Source organism: Desmodus rotundus, chromosome 2 (genome assembly GCF_022682495.2).
Source record: "Desmodus rotundus isolate HL8 chromosome 2, HLdesRot8A.1, whole genome shotgun sequence".
In the NCBI taxonomy this organism is placed as follows: Eukaryota; Metazoa; Chordata; class Mammalia; order Chiroptera; family Phyllostomidae; genus Desmodus; species Desmodus rotundus.
In genome coordinates this window covers 12,652,732-12,669,907 of record NC_071388.1, presented here as the reverse complement: position 1 = coordinate 12,669,907, position 17,176 = coordinate 12,652,732, and the positions used below count along the sequence as shown (strand labels likewise).

At 37.6% G+C, this 17,176-nt stretch overlaps 1 protein-coding gene across 2 annotated transcripts in view; it reads right to left on the bottom strand.

The window, feature by feature from the left end:
• Positions 1-12,893, bottom strand: part of CYYR1 (cysteine and tyrosine rich 1) — a 79,624-nt gene extending 66,731 nt beyond the window's left edge. Inside the window, exons 1-3 of one of the 2 annotated variants that reach the window (XM_045196826.3) lie at positions 9,949-10,098; positions 9,390-9,650; positions 7,423-7,525 (exon numbers count right to left, since the gene is read on the bottom strand). In XM_045196826.3, coding sequence (XP_045052761.2) covers positions 7,423-7,525; positions 9,390-9,420 — 134 coding nt within the window. In that variant the 5' untranslated portion in view covers positions 9,421-9,650; positions 9,949-10,098. Of the gene's footprint in view, positions 1-7,422; positions 7,526-9,389; positions 9,651-9,948; positions 10,099-12,531 lie in introns of those variants that run through there. The other variant, XM_024562620.4, reaches the window with a different exon arrangement.
• Between the last annotated feature and the right edge of the window lie 4,283 nt (positions 12,894-17,176).

The window sequence follows — 17,176 nt, the reverse complement described above, 5'->3', positions numbered from 1 at the left end:
GATGAGAAATTGTTTATTTCTTGAATTGGCCCTATTATCATTTTTAAGCATAATGAGGCGTTTAACCTTCAGCTAGTTACGTTGTGATTAAAAAAACAGTCAAAAATCGAAAAATAATTCCAAAGCCACATATTCTGTCATAGTTAGACATCACCAATAAAGGTATACCATCTACCAATAAAAATACGTGAAAGTAAGGACTTACATTTTGCCTTGCCTACCTATTCTAATGTGCTATTCAACACTTTCCCTTACCTCTCTAGCAACTCCGAGCAACACGGGTTTTCACAAACTGGTCCTTTCCTTTCTTACTACTTGGCCTTTGAAATCAAGAGTCTCTCTGTCTGGAACATACTTAACTTTCTTCACTGTCCATTTATGCAACTACTGTTCCTTCAAAGCTCTGATTAAATTTCATGTTTATGAGATTTTCTCTCTAAACATTTCTTTTTAAACACACACACACACACACACACACAGACTATAGTGTTTTCTCTTTTCTAGCCCTCCAATAACATTTCATAGATTAGTTCATTGAATTAGAATTATTTGTCTACACTCTCTTATTAGATTACAAGATCCTAGAGGTCACTGTACATGATTTATTCATCTTTGGATCCCAGGACCAACTTCAGTCCTGACATGGTTATGGGCATTCACTATGTATTTGCAAATAATTGGTTGCACAGTATATGCTGACTTCTGTAAAATTATTCTTTTTTATTGTATTTTTAATTTTTACTAATTTGTGAAATTATCTTATTGTTATTCAGGTATAGTTGTCTGCATTTACCCCCACCACTCCCCCCCAGCTCCAGCCAAACCCACCTCCCTCCCTTCCTTCCACTCCCCTTTGGTTTTATCCATGCATTCTTTATAGTTGTTCCTGAAAACCCTTCCCCCCATTATCCCCTCCCACTTCCCCTCTGGTTACTGTCGAATTGTTCTTAATTTCAATGTCTCTGGTTATATTTCACTTGTTTGTTTGTTTTGCTGATTAGGCTCCACTTAAAGGTGAGATCACATGGTATTTGTCTTCCACCGCCTGGCTTATTTCACTTAGCATAATGCTCTCCAGATCCATCCATGCTGTCCCAAAGGGTAGGAGCTCCTTCTTTCTCTCTGCTGCGTAGTATTTCATTGTGTAAATGTACCATAGTTTTTTGATCCACTCTTTTACTCTTGGGCACTTAGGTTGCTTTCAGCATTTGGCTATTGTAAATTCTTCTGCTATGAACATTGGGGTGCATAGGTTCTTTTGGATTGGTGTTTCAGGGTTCTTAGGATATAATCCCAGAAATGGAATTGCTGGGTCAAAAGGCAGTTCCATTTTTAGTTTTTTGAGGAAATTCCATACTGTTTTCCACAGTGGCTGCACCAGTCTGCATTCCCAACAACAGTGCATTAGGGTTCCCTTTTCTCCACATCCTCTCCAACACTTGTTTGTTGATTTGTTTATGATGGCCATTCTCACCGGTGTGAAGTGGTATCTCATTGTGGTTTTAATTTGCATCCCTCTGATGGCTAGTGATGCTGAGCATCTTTTCATATGTCTCTGGGAACTCTGTATGTCTTCCTTGGAGAAGTGTCTGTTCAAGTCTTTTGCCCATTTTTTAATTGGGTTGTTTGTCTTCCTGGAGTGGAGTCATGTGAGTTCTTTATATGTTTTGGAGAACAAAACCCTTGTCCGAGGTATCATTGGCAAATATGTTTTCCCGTATAGTTGGTTCTCTTTTCATTTTAATGCTGTTTTCTTTAGCCATGCAGAAGTTTTTTAGTTTGATGAGGTCCCATTTGTTTATTCTTTCATTTATATCCCTTGCTTTAGGGGACATATCAGTCAAGATATTACTGCATGGAATGTCTGAGATTTTCCTGCCTACGTTTTCTTCTAGGACTTTTATGGTGTCATGACTTATATTTAAGTCTTTTATCCACCTCAAATTTATTTTTGTGTATAGTATAAGTTGGTGATTAAGTGTCATTTTTTTGTATGTAGCTGTCCAGATCTCCCAACACCAGTTGTTGAAGAGGCTATTTTTACGCCATTTTATGTTTCTTCCCCCTTTGTTACATATTAATTGACCATAGAGACTTGGGCTTATTTCTGGGCTCTCTGTTCTGTTCCATTGGTCTATGCACTTGTTTTTATGCCAGTCCCAGGCTGTTTTGATTACAGTGGCCTTGTAATACAGTTTGATATCAGGTATTGTGATCCCTCCTGCTTTGTTCTTCTTTCTCAAAATTGCTGCAGCCATTCGGGGTTGTTTATGGTTCCATATAAATTTCTGAAGTGTTTGTTCTACATCTGTGAAATGTGTCATGGGTACTTTAATAGGGATTGCATTGAATCTATAAATAGTTTTGGGTAATATGGCCATTTTGATGATGTTAAGTCTTCCAATCCATGAGCATGGTACATGCTTCCATTTGTTTGTGTCTTCCTTAATTTTTTTCTTCAGTGTTGTGTAGTTTTCTGAGTACAGGTCTTTTACCTCCTTGGTTAGGTTTATTCCTAGGTACTTTATTTTTCTTGTTGCTATATCAAATGGGATTTTTTTCCTGATTTCTGTTTCTGATGTTTCATTGTTGGTATACAAAAATGCCTTTGATTTCTGAATATTGACTTTACATCCTGCTGTTTTGCCAAATTCACTTATTTGGTCGAGTAGTTTTTTGATGGAGTCTATAGGATTTTCTATGCACACTATCATGTCATCTGCAAACAATGACAGTTTTGCTTCCTCCTTTCCAATTTGAATGACTTTTATTTCTTTTTTTGTCTAATTGCTGTGGCTGGGACTTCCAATACCATGTTGAATAGAAGTGGTGAAAGCGGACATCTTTATCTTGTTCCTGATCTTAGTGGGAAAGCTCTAAGTTTTTGTCCAGTGAGTATGATGTTGGCTGTAGGTCTCTCATATATGGACTTTAGTATGTTTAGGAATGCTCCATCTATTCCCACTTTGCTGAGTGTTCTTATCGTACATGGGTGCTGTACCTTATCAAATGCGTTTTCTGCATCTATTGATATGATCATGTGATTTTTGTCTTTCATTTTGTTTATGTGATATATTACATTTATTGATTTGTGAATATTATATCATCTTTGCATCCCTGGGATGAATCCCACTTGGTCATGGTGTATGATCGTTTTAATGTGTTGCTGGATGCGGTTTGCCAATATTTTGTTGAGGATTTTAATGGCTATGTTCATCAGCAATATTGGCCTGAAGTTTTCTTTCTTTGTTATGCTTTTATGTCTTTATGTTATGTTTTGTCTTGTTATCTTTATTTTGTCATGTCTTTATATTATAGGATTAGGATGATGCTGGCTTCATAAAAAGGGTTTGGGAGTCTTCCGTCTTCTTGGATTTTTTGGAATAGTCTGTGAAGGACAGGGGTTAGCTCATCTTTAAATGCTTTGTAAAATTTTCCTGTGAAACCGTCCAGTCCAGGACTTTTGTGTGTCGGAAGCTTTTTGATTACTGCTTCAATTCCGTCTGCTGTTATTGGTCTGTTCAGGCTTTCTGCTTCTTCTTCATTGAGTTTTGAAAGATTATATTTCTCTAGAAATTTGTGCATTTCGTGTAGGTTTTCAAATTTTGGGGCATATAGTTCTTCGTAGTAACTTCTTACAATCCTTTGTATTTCTGTGGTATCAGTTGTAATCTCTCCTCTTTCAATTCTGATTGTGTTTATTTGGTTTCTCTCACTTTTTGTCCTGATGAGTCTCCTTAAAAGCTTGTTAATTTTGTTCATCTTTTCAAAGAACCGCCTCCTGGATTCATTGATCCTTAGAATTGTGCTTTTATCTCTATGTCATTTCATTCTGCTCTTATCTTGGTTATTTCCTTCCTTTTACTTGCTCTGGGCTATCTTTGTTGTTGTTCCTCGAGTTCTTGTGGGTGTAGGCTTAGGTTGTTTATTTGAAATGTTTCTATCTTTTTTGTGTAGGCCTGTACCTCTATGAACTTCCCTCTCAGGACTGCCTTTGCTGTGGCCTATAAGTTTTGGATTGTTGTGAGTTCATTTTCATTTGTTTCCAGAAACTTTTTGATTGTGTAAAATTATTCTTAAGTTCTGGAAAATGATGCTGATGTTTTTCTATATTGAAAACTTAATCTGTGGCCATAATAATTAAAAGTAGAATGTGCTATTTTCAACAGATTTATGTTAAGTAAACTTACTATGCTGATCATTTTGCAATATATACAAATATCAAATCATTATTTTGTACACCTGAATCTAATATAATGTTATATGTCAATTATATCTCAAAACAAAAAAAGGTAGATATGCTATTTTAAAAGTTTAATTTTTAAAGTTTTCCTGAGACACAGTAAATTTTAAAATTTCTATCCAGAAAAGGAAAGAAAAGGTGGGGGAAGTGATCTCAGTTTATCAAAATTAACTCACATTTGGGTAAAATATCAGTGAAGGAAGGACCTGAGTTAAATACAACTTCCAACTAAAAGGTAAATGGAAAGTTAGATCTTGTGATTTCTTAAAATATCAGTCTTAATGTTTACTTCGTAAAAGGGAGAGGAGACTTGAAGTAAATAGAATTAAAGGTGAAACATGTCTACTCTGATTATTTTAGAAAGTGACTAGGGAGAGAACTCCACAGCCAGGACCAAGAGTTCCTTGTTTCACCAGTTATGAAGTCTAGAATGACCCAACTTATATTTTGTACTCTTTTTAGCTCATTTTAAACTGAGCCAAGATGTTTTCTATTTTTAAACAGACAAAAATAGAAACCAAAGTATAACCAACTTATAAAGTTGTTCATTTAGGAGACAAAATATCCCATTGTACTTAATGCTTTCTTTCTTATTACCTTTCTGATAACCAAAAAGATTTAATTTTCTGTTAAGGTGATTAAAATGATTTTACTAAGGAGGTGCCTGGATGCTTGGAAGAGAGGAAGCGTAGTTCATGCGTTTGAAAATAGTGATATTTAAAAACATGTGCATGAAAGACCCTTTGTAAGCATTCTTGGAGTGATTTTTTTTTTTCTCTCAAACTCCCTACCCACACCCAACTTAAAAAGAAAAAAAAGCTTTGGGTGGAGTTAAGAACTCTTTTCAAATCTCAAACAATAACTGGAAATCCTGAAATGTATTCTCCTTTATTCAGTGGGGAAACCACTTTAAAGCACCCACCTCCTCTCCCCCCCCTAAGAATTGTTTAGCAAGGGATTTACTTAGTGGTCTCCATTCTGAACAGAAAATTCAGTTTTAACTGCCTAATGTATGCCATCTGTGTTTGTTTTATTCAAAAACAAAATCCTTTTCTCCCCCAATATTACAAGTACATGGCCCTAATACCCAGATAAATACATCAACTCAACTATTTAAGTAGTGAAATTAATGAAAAACTTAGAATAGATACCATGAAAATGTGAATCTGATTGCAAATCTAACACATATAAAGCACACCTGTCAACTTAATTTTTATCTATTCTGGTTAATAAGTAGTTATGTCTCACATATATATTTTCCAGGATAGTGGGAGCTATCAGGTGAGAACAAGGTCACAAAGCACACCATGGTGTAGTGAGTGGGCTGGAAAATGGGCCAGGAGCCAGAGGACCAAAGAATCAAGAATCACTCTGTGCCGGTTCCTCAACTCTACACCACCTGCGGGGCCCACGCAGCACAACTACCTGGGTCAGCTGTATCTGGCATGTGGAGACCCCTCAAAAATAAAATGAGAACTAGTCATAAAGTATTCTAAACTACTTTTTATTGTATTTTTTAATTTAAATTTCATTTTATTTTTATTTATTGTATATTTTCCATTACCATTTATTCTTCTTATTCTCTGCAATCACCACACTGTTGTCCATGTCCATGAATCCTTTTTCCTTTTTGCTCAATCCCTCCACCTCCTAACCTCACTGCCATAGCTGTCTATCTATATGAGTCTGTCTCTACTTTGCTTGTTAGTTCAGTTTGTGCATTAGACTCCACGTATGAATGAAATCATATGGCATTTGTCTTTTCTCTGATTGGCTTATTTCACTTAGCATAATGTTCTCCAGGCCCATCCAGGCCAATATGAAGTGGCATACAAATGTAAAACATCATTATATACTCATATGTAGGGTATCCTGAGCTGATTAATTCCTGTAAATATCATTATGACCATCCTCTAAAGTAAGGAGACTTCATCTTTTTTCTGCCAAGTCTTCCATGAGAAAAAATTTAATTTTATTTAGAGTTGATATGCATTTCAAAGATTGCTCAAGTTCCATCCATGCATCTTTATCACAGCCTGACCTTTCTTACCCAAAGAAAGGGCATTCCAGAGTGCCCTTAAGTATGATTCTTTTCGGTCTTATTCAGAGAGACGTAATCTCTAACATCAGCCCCACTCTAAATCTAGAAAATTTACACTGTACCAGATTTTCTATTCTCAGGAAATGAGGATGAGTAATAAGCCCTCTCCAAGAACATCCTTTAGTACCTAGTCTTTCCTGGTCCACCTGAGCCTTCATAGGGCATGAGTAAAGCTGCAACAAGACAGCTCCAAAAGCATCCTGATGTTCACTTGAGAAATAAAAAGCCAGGAGAACGGATGCCAGGCTTTTGTTGCTATCTGAAAGCCATCTGATTCAGAAAATTCTTACCTTCCTAATTCTCTACCTTTAATTCCTCACCCTGAAAGCCTGCATAGCAGAACTGGGAGTTGTAAACTCTTCAGACAGACCTGTACACCATGAAGGCAGTTCCTGCTTCTCCATTTCTCTTTGACCAGAGCATCTCTAAAATAAATTCTTAGATTGTTATGGAGAAATGCTTAACACAGTCGAAGTGTGTATGTCTCATTGCTTTGTGTAGTCGGTTATAACTTTTCATTGTTGATGCCTATCCTATCTTGGGCTCTAAACTTGTCTCTTGAAGTTGTTTTATATGCATTATGTAGAAAATTGACATTTCCTATCTCCACTGTTTTTTATTCATAATGTCTCTTTGCTCTGATATCTACTGGATAAGTTAGACAAATATATGGATGGCAAAATAAACTGGCCCTAATTAAATGACAAATTCTAACTTATAAATCTTTCAACAAAGCAGACAAATAATAATTTACAATGCTAAAAAAGATCAATAACATGAATGAGGTCTACTTAAAACATTGTTATTATCATGAAACAAGTTAAACAATAAAAGCATATTTTTTAACTCCCTTCTAATCAAGGCAACGTATTTTGTATATTAATTTGCACATTTTGTCATACATACTATGTCATCCACATTTAACATACTGGATAACGATGAGGATTTAGTATTTTCAGTAGAGGTTTCCAGCAGAGATCTTAAAATTTCTTGCCCATACCTATAACTTAATCCTTTTTGAAAATATAACTGGGCATGGGAAAGAGCATCAGTACTGCCAAGTCTGACCAATACTCACGAGAGGATGTTCCCGATATAGGCGTAGTAAGAGCAACAGTAGGGCGTGGCCCCATCGCAGCAGTAAGACCTGCAGTCTTTGCCACACTGAGCAAGACAGTCGTCTGCAAAATAAAAACAACAAGCACCCAGTTACAGTGCTGAAATCACAGCTTCACGCAAAGTTATTCTATTTCATACCTTAACCGCTCGAGTGCATTTAGATTTTTGATTTCAATACACAGAATTCTAAAACAAATGCAAGTCTCTGAACTAGTCTTCCTTTCCTATACTAAACATAAAGCTGGAAAAGACAAAGACCATCCTTCTTCGAATCTCCTGCATCAAACACTGTAATTGGCGGCCAGAATTGAATGAGACGATGAAGGGAGGGATGAAGGGAGGAATGAGTCCCTTTCAATTTGTCAATTGAGTTCTTTTAATGACTTTTAAAACATAAAGTCTTTTGACTTTGGGTATTGTTCTCAATGCATTTCATTTAATGGAAAGTGTTATTAACATGAATAATGGCAACTGGAGAGAATTTTAAAATAATGTATATTTTTTCATGACAATGCATTGTATGCTTTTCTTTCTCTTCCATTTTTACCTTCATGATCACAGCGTGCCTACATATGGTAACTCGTATGAGTCTGCATATCCTGGCAATATATTTGATTTGGAAAATAAGAACTTTCCCTAGATAATTAACTTGTGAATAATTAAGAGTTTAATGTCAGATTTAAGAATCGATAAGCTATGAAACAGCCCTGTGTGAAGGGGAAGGGCATTTTCTGATTAAAAAGGACATGATGAACCTAGAAAAACCAAATTACTCTCTTTTTTTCCTATATGTTTTTGGTAAGGAAAATTACACCAAAAACGTTGAATGAAAATTACTCTGGCTTTTAAAAATTTCTTTATTCCACCTAAATAATGTTTAACACATTAAGGTTATCATCTAGTTATAGTCAGTGTTTTAAATTATAATGCGTATGTGAGTTTCTGGTACATGATAAGGAAAACATTAAAGATAGTCTGATAATTTAAGTTGCATGTTTGAAAATCACAAAGTAAGTCATTTTCAACTCAGCCTCCGAAGGTAATATCAACTATTTTCTAAATTATGTAAGACTCTTGCTTTCTTGCTCAAGTCAAATCATAAAAGTCCAAGATGTTGTGTTTACATCTGAATGTCTGTGCAATTGATTTACCCAGAAAGGAAATTTTCCATTTTGTTTTTAATCACTTCCCTGCCAAGATGACATTTTTTATAAAAAGATGTGATCAAAAAGTAGCAAAGTTCATTCATCTTTATCAATAATGCATGCCCGTTGTCGAACAAGTGAAAAAAAGTTCACATTTTCTTTCCCTCGATTTTATTTCTATCTCATAAATTAACAAACTTTAATGACTTCTTCCTGAACATGGTAAGAAGAAATGAGAGAGGAAAATAATTACCTCTGTAAGATGCAGTAACTCTGCTTAAATTTACTTGAAAATTTGGAGAGCAGAAGCACAGTCTAATGATTTATTGACAGAGTACGCTTTTTGCAGAGTGCATCGAACTTTTAAAGACTGGTTATTGTATCATTTTCCCAATGAATGTTATTGCTCTCATTTTTTTGTGCTGTTTAATTCATTCAAATATTTAGTTAGACTGCTCAGTTGTCTCAAGCGCATTGCAGGAATGTTTTGCTTCCTGTTCTTAAAAGCCACTACAAGCCATTAAGGTAGTGGGGGAGCTGATACCCCCACTTATTCTGTGGGAGCAGGACGACCAATGTGGAAGCAGCTCCATGAGGGGCCTTTTAAATGATGTCCAGGACACCGACATCATACTAAGCTCTCCGTGAATATCAAACATTCAGTTACTACTCTTGTACTCCAATTACTATTATTATAAGGACATGGTGTTATCAAAATATTTTGAGCCCGTGTTACAGGAAACCAAGCCTAAGGTCTTGTAGCCAAGAAGCTGGATTTTACCTGCAGCAGACACGGAGGTCCTGTCACACATTGTTCATGTTTTTATGGCATTTTCCAGCGCTCTTGTCTGCTTCCCAGAATTAAAGGACTGAAAAGGGCAGATTTCATTGCACGGCAGATACACTCACAATCACGGTATTTCCAGACTGAGGCTCCAAACACACCTCAAAGCTTGTTTGGATATGTTAGTTGCTTTCTCCACTGTATTTGAGACTAATTCTATGAAGACCAGAGTTTGAACGATACAGGAGCGTTTTCTCACTTGTAAGAGGATGAAACATTCCAATTATCTTTAGAAAATAAATAATATTGTTTCTAATATTCAAGTTAGTATCTTTGAAAATCATCCAGTTCAAACGTTTTTCAATGACCTTCATTAAAGGCATGTCTGGAAGAAGGTTCCCCACCCCCACCCCACCTTAAGGAATGTGTCCTACAGGAAAAGCTACATCTGGCTACAAATGCATGTTCAGAAACTTTAAGCTACAGTACAGCTAAGGTCAAGAGAGGAAGGAAAGGGAGGGGACAGAAGGCACTGGCTGAGGACACGAAGGCAAACCTTGGCCAAGTTCTGTCTTTGTAGCCTGTCCTGGGAGTTGGGTAATAATGTAAACACTTCACCGGCTCTCTTCACTGGCAAAAGCAGCTCCGCAGTACAACATCGTGCTCCAGGTATAGAAAAGTTGTTCCTATTTCCTTAACAAATGGAACGTGATTTTAAAGCATTTGCTTTGGGGAAAATAATTCAGGTTACAGGCAGCACATCTACTTGTGTTTTTGTCCCATTAAAGCTGACAAGCCACCTAACAGGGTGTCTGAACTATTCTTATTTCTCCTGTGTTCCCCCCATCTCACCTCAATCCTTACTGCCAGCCATAAATCTTAGTTCCAACCAAACTACCTATTTTTGCACAGACATATTTCATGGATTTTGCCTTTGACCACACTATGTCCTGCTACTCCATCTCCTATGTCCAGTGCTTCCTCCCTGTCTTTCAAAGGTCTAGTTCCTGAAAGTCCTCCACAATTCAGTTTTTCTGAGCAAATTCTGATTGACCTTCATTTATGGGCAAGGCATTTTAGCTAGTCTCTCAAACTATTATGCTGAGCAAAACAGACACCATCTTCATGGAGCGTAATGACACGCCTTGGCCAACAATCGGGCCCTCTCCTTTGGACACTGATAGCACATGATTGTACCTCTCCTGTGACCCATTAGAGTAATGGGTACACCTTGTCTCCTAGTCAAGACTCAGTGTGGCCTCTGTCCAAATATCACTCACCATATCTCACTCAGTAAATATTAGTTGAATGAATATGGCAGGCATGTAAAAGCCTCTGAAATAAGGAGTTCAGGAATTACCACCAAAGAATACATTAGCTAAACATTTCTTACCAAAGACACTAAGCCTAGCAATACTTGCATACTTTGTAGCTCAGCTGGGGGGAGATGTGGAAGGAGACAAGAAATGAATGGAGAGGAAACTTTTTAAACCAACCTGCCTTGCTGCTAGGCAACTCTGTGGATTTTCTGAAGCTGGGCAGTTGTGCGCCCAGCCCTGGAGGAAGAGGACGAAGGGAAGGAAAAGTGTGCAAATCAGAAGCTTTGTGCTTACCACAGGGAATAGAATAGACAGTTGACTATGAAAAAGGTGTTTTCAGTGGTGGTTGAGTAATGGCAAGTGAGAGCATTACAGTTTTATCTGCCGAGTTCCATTTTCTTATTTTTATATTCTTTTGAATAACAGAGGAGTTGAAAAGAATCAACATTGCTTCAGATAAACTAATACAGAGATAAAACTAAGATTAATGCAATTGATTCTGTTAGTTCCTCAAATTCTGAAAACCTTGTGTGATTTAAGTAAAATAAATAAGTGTAAACAGATTAGAATGTGGAGTTTCCTCATTAAATAAGTGCTTTTCCAACTTTTATAAATTTCTGTATTTGAAAGTCTACACTTTCCCTACAAGAAAATATCTTTAAACTAACTTATAGAAACCAGTAATTTCCATTTAATAAACAGACTCAAATTTTCCATAGGAGTTATTGAGTCTCACTTCTGGCAAAGTTGAAAGAGAAATTCAAGTCTTTTGATGATCCGATAATGTTGAAGAATGTCTTCGTTTCAGTGTATTATCTTTATATATATTCGAGGTACTATACACAAATTTAGCATTATACGGTCATGGGTACCAGCCTATGGTTTTGCTATAAGAAATTAGAGAAATGAAAATATTTTGCAAAACCTTTTGCTTTTAGCTTGTTTTGTGACTAGAAGGTTGATGTGAAACTCATGTGTAATTAACTTTATACACGAATAGGCAATGAAAGACCATGTTATCAGGCTCTATATCAATCACAAAACAAGAAAACCCCTTTACTTCACCAATTATTAGCAATTATCACTAAGAGTAATTAAGAGGAGGGCAAGGAGATGCCCATCATCTGCCAACAAGTGCTTCACAAAATCCATGAAACACAGATTAGACTCTGAGTGAATTGATGCCTCTCAAAAACCTTACGTTTGACTTCAAAGAGTCCAATTGTCCAGGCTACCTCACGTGAAAATCATCTTCTAAAGCAAAGGTCTATGGGTTTTTATGTCCAAAAGGAAAAGAGGAATGTTCAGAATGCGAGAGTGGAGAGGGCAGTGAATACCAAAATGGAAAAGTCACTACACTAATTTATTTGCAAACTTCAGCAATATTTCTAGACTTTGAGTGATTTTAAAAAATGTTTTTCTTCCAACCCTAAACCTCCAATCACCCCTTGATTCTTGAGTCGTGGGTACTGGATAAATGCTACTCTATTCAGAAAGTAAAATCTCATAAAGGTAGAGTTAGGGCTGGCTTCCACGTTGCTTTGTGGAGAGGGAAAGAAAACAAAATTAAAGAACAGAAAAATAAAGAAAAGAAAATTTTAAAAAGGAAGGAAACGTCAGTGGAAAGGACACGTTAAAGGAAAAGAACAAAACAAACCCGCAGGGAAGCGGAGCCAAGGGTTCCTGCCCGGCCAGGACCACACAATCTTTGCACTCCCGCCGAAGTCCCAGTGCGTTGGACTTAAACCACGTCGCCCGGAGTGTGACCCAAGCGCAGCCCCAGGTTCCCTTCCCCTCTCCCGCCGCCCTAAGTCACTGACCTGCGTAGATAAAGAGCAGAACCAACTTTGGAAGCAAGACCCCTGGACCCCTGAGCAGCCTCCGCGCGTCCATCCAAGCCGGTGGCCGGAGGTTGCGCGCCAGGCCGGACTGACAGACAGACTGGAGTTAGGGCTGGCTGGGAGCGAAGGGAGAGCCCGGAACGGGAAGGGGATGGAGGGGACAGAGGGCGGTCAGGCGGAGACAGCAGCACTCCCGAGAGGGGAAGCGCGGGGAGACCTGGCCATCGCCTGGAGCCAGAGCCGGGCACCGCTGGGGCGGAGGTCCCTTTGTCTCTCCCGGTGGCGCTCCGGCTGCGGGTGCGGCGGCCGCTCCCCAGGCCTGGGCCACCGGGGCTCACATTTCAACTCCGCGGGTGGCACCGACGCGGGCTGGGGACGGGGGTGGCCCCGACTCCTCCCCACACTCCAGTTCTTCCTTCTGTAGTGACCCGGGGGCACGACCCTCTCTCTCCTGGAGGAACTTCTCTTTGCTTTGGCTGTTGCTATGGAGTTTAGGAAGCTTCGTTTTCACCTTATCCTCCACTCCAATTTTTTCTTTGAAACAGTGGATGAAGAGATAAAGAAGACCTTACTTTTTGCCCTTAAACAAATGAAGGGCATTTTCAAGGTGGAAGGTATTGGACAAGGAAAGCCAGTGACGAAACCACAGGAGAATTGGAAAGTACACATAGAGTATAAATAGTATTTCTTTTGAAAGCTGATAAAATGTTTATTTGTTAAACACTCAAAGCGTTTCCAATAAAGTCAGGAAAAACTAAACACTACAAAAATGTGCACTATGGTCCCTATGATTTGATAATGCTATGGAGTTACTGGCCTGTGTGATTAGACAAGGGGAAGAAAACAGGATTATGAAAATTGGAAGGAAAATTATCACTTACAAATGATGTGCTTGTATATGTGGAAAATCAAAGAGAAGCAACTATAAAGTTCTTAACTAGAGCTGAATGACTAAAGATTCAATAGCTCGTTTTTATGAAATTAAAAATCAGAAAGTTCTCAGTTACGTGCATGAGGGAATAAAAGACAGAAATAAGTAAATAGAGATAGTCCTCTTGACTGAAAAAATTCAACAGTATGAATATACTAATTTTCCATAAATTAACCTATAAATCTAGGTATTAAACTGAACTCAATAAAAGTACCAATAAAAATTTTTTCTAACTACTCTGATTTTAAAGTTTACATGGAAAATAAACGTGTAAAAATATCTATGAAAAATGATGAATGAGATGAGCCTTAACAGGTAATAAATATAACATCACAATCATTAAAACAGGTTTTTTTTTAATTATACATAAGCTCAATGGGACAGAATAGAGAATAAAAAAATAGATATGTACAGAAAGTTAATTTATGGTTTAAAAAGTGTCATTCTAAAGTAATGGGTTACACAATAAAGTATGTTAGGACCATGAGTAGGATTCTATGAATTCTTATCTCTCACCAAAATCAGTTTCATGTGAATTAAACATTTAAGCATAAATATGCAATTTGGAAATTATTAGATAAAAAATGAGATGATGACATTTAAATAATGATGGAATGAGAATGTTTTCTTATGCATTATTTAAAAATCTCAGAAACCATAAGAGAAAAAAATGAGCAATTCAAGTCCGTAAGAATGAAAATTTCCTGTATACGACAAGTCAAACATTTGACTGGCAACAATATTCTTGATGCATAAGATACACAGAGGCCTGATCCCCTTAACATATAAAGAGCTTAAAAACTCAATAAGGTAAAGAAAACAACCAATATAAACTGAGCAGGAATACCAACAGATATATGTCTTCTATGTCTTCTACTATTCTAAACATTTAGAAGGTGCTCATTCTTACTCGCCCCAAAAGAAAAAAAGTAAAAATCAAGTTGATAGTGAGATATCATTTTTTGTGTAACAAATAAGCACTCCCCATTCCAAAATACCTACTTTTAAAGAGAGCAACATAATAATATGCGTCAAAATTCAAATGCACATAAGGTTTAATTTAGTCATATCTTTTCTAGGAATTTGTCCCTATAAATATACTGCTGCATGAATGTAAGAGAATGGGAACATACATCACCTCCCAAATAAATGTAACCTGAGATCCTTAGTGTGATTTGTGCCTCAGTGTAGGTCCAGCCATTGATCTGATCCAACATGAAACTTGATCAATTCCTTCGTCTTTCTCAGCCCTAACAGCTGATCTGTCACTAAGTTCCACTAATTGTACACCCAACCACCACACAAACATATTTGTATTTTATCCTCTATTTCTGCCCTAATCTCAGCTCTTACAGTCTCCATTATAAGCAGTCTCTTTGCCTCTAGGGACATTCTCTAGACTGAAGCTAGAACATTTCTTGTGAAACTATAGATTTAATCACTCTCACTCACCTGTTTAAAGCTCAGTGGCTTCCTGTTGCCCTTAGGTTAAAATCCAAATATTTAATCCAAGGTTTTTGAGAAGCTTCATCACTAGATTCTGTCACTCTCAACCCAATCTCAACATTCTTCTGGGGAGCATAATTTCTAAATAACTGGAAGAATGGTTGGAATCTGGAGGACGTCCCAGATACATAGAACTTTAAGTCCTAAAAGAAGAAGCTACAGGTGTAAGACAGTTTTTGCAGAGTTGGAGAATCGTGCTGAGGATCCTTGCAATGGTAAGATGCTGGCTTCCATGATGAAACTGGATGGGACGGGGTCCCCTGGGTGGGAAGGGGTGGGGTGGGGTGGGGACAGGCATCTGGTGATGGAGAGAGACTACTCCTGCCCAGTTGCTCACAGTTCTGGGAGAGGTAGGCTGTAACCATGGATGCCGATAGTAAGCTATAGTGTTAGTCAGAGCAGTCTCTTCCAGCTTACTTTTGAGAAAACTGAACTTTCTGCTCATACTGTCAACGGAATGGCTAAGCAAGCTTGTCTCCTGCTTCTCCATTTTGAAAGAAATTCCACCTTAACATACTCAGGTGCTTAAAAAACCCAACCCAGCAGACTTCTAAAGGCAAAGAAAGATGCCAAGCCCTTTAAGAAAATGTGGTACTTTATAAAGAAAGAATTTGAAGGAAAAATAAAATATATCTTATATATCTTATCATATTATTAATATAACCACAACAATACAGTATTATTATAATATATCATCAACATAAATGATTATTGAGATATTTTGCATTATTTTTTCTATTGTCTTCAAAATCCTGTTGTATTTTACATGTAATGGTCCATCTCAATGTGGATACTAAATTCTATTAAAAACCTGATCTGGATTTTGATTTCATAAAATTTACAATTGAAAAAGGAGACGCACATACCAATGTTGTTCCGAATATACTGAAAAGTTTCCTAATGACTGAAGTAGCTGTTTTGAAATATTAATGTAAATTAATTAAAAAATTTAGTTCTTCAGTTGTAGTAGCCACATCCTGAGGTCTAAGAGATGTTCAAAGCTATTCGCTACCATACTGGATGGCGCAAATCTAGAAAATGCCCAGATTGTACCACGAGGCCATTTAACTGAGGACTCACATTGCGGGCAGCAAATACTACTATGAGAATCCCTATAACTGATCCTGCTCAGGCCTATGTGACTTTTTGCAACACCACAGCACTCATACACACACACAAACTCTGTCTGTGTTTCTATCTTTATGGTACTTTCTTCTGTATTTAACCTCTTATCAATGCACGTGACTAGGAGAGTCACTGCCATATCTCTGTGATCTAGTGGCAAGAGACTCTGGGAAGGTAGAGCTGGCATCTTCCTGGGAGAGGCAGGCCTATGTAGGTGGACAATGAGCAAAACACTGTGAAGAGGGCCGGACAGTCACAGAGGCCTGGGAAATAGCCACTGCTTGCTCCCAATACTGTGTAAGCTCCCAAGTCAGGAATTTGATCATTATGTTCATGAATAATTTATCCAGATCTTCAAACATAGTTTGGCTCAAATGGCTGTGCAATAATTTCTGGTTCAATAAATAAGTTTATGGTTCACACTAGAGAATATGAACTAAAATATGTCTGTTCCACTGTCTGGGGAAAATCAGTTTCAATCTGACACTAGTGTGAGGAAGGCATATACTTATCTGTTTGCTTTTAACCTCTGTTACTGCCAGGATGATTTTTCTGATATCTTCCGGGGATTCTCTGGATAATAAACTAAAACTGGAACATAAATGATAGCAGAGCTGAAGGGTAGAATGACCTTGAGTACACGGTGAAGAGTGAGCCGCTGGTGATTTCACGAGCTATGTCAGTCAGGAAGCTTGCTTACCCAGACCCTGTGAAGAGAAACTGATTTGACTGCAGTCCTGTTCAAGGCCAGCTTCAGCAGGTATTGTAGTACCGCCTGGCTTTTTGATTAGATTAGGAAAGAGCATGTGATCCAAGAGTAGTCAATACACAGACTGGCCAGTGGTTTATGGCATTACTTGGAACAAAAGGTAAGTTCAGCCTATCAGATGAACTCCAATTCAGAAATACCAAAATAATGAGGCAGGCAATAGTAGGAGCTGCAAATGCAGGAGGGTGGTACTAGGAGAGAGCAGGCAGCTCTAATGGGTCAATTGCTGGCTTGCACTAAAGATGAAGGAGTAACTATGAATAAACAGACACAAGGATGTATAGAAAAAGTTA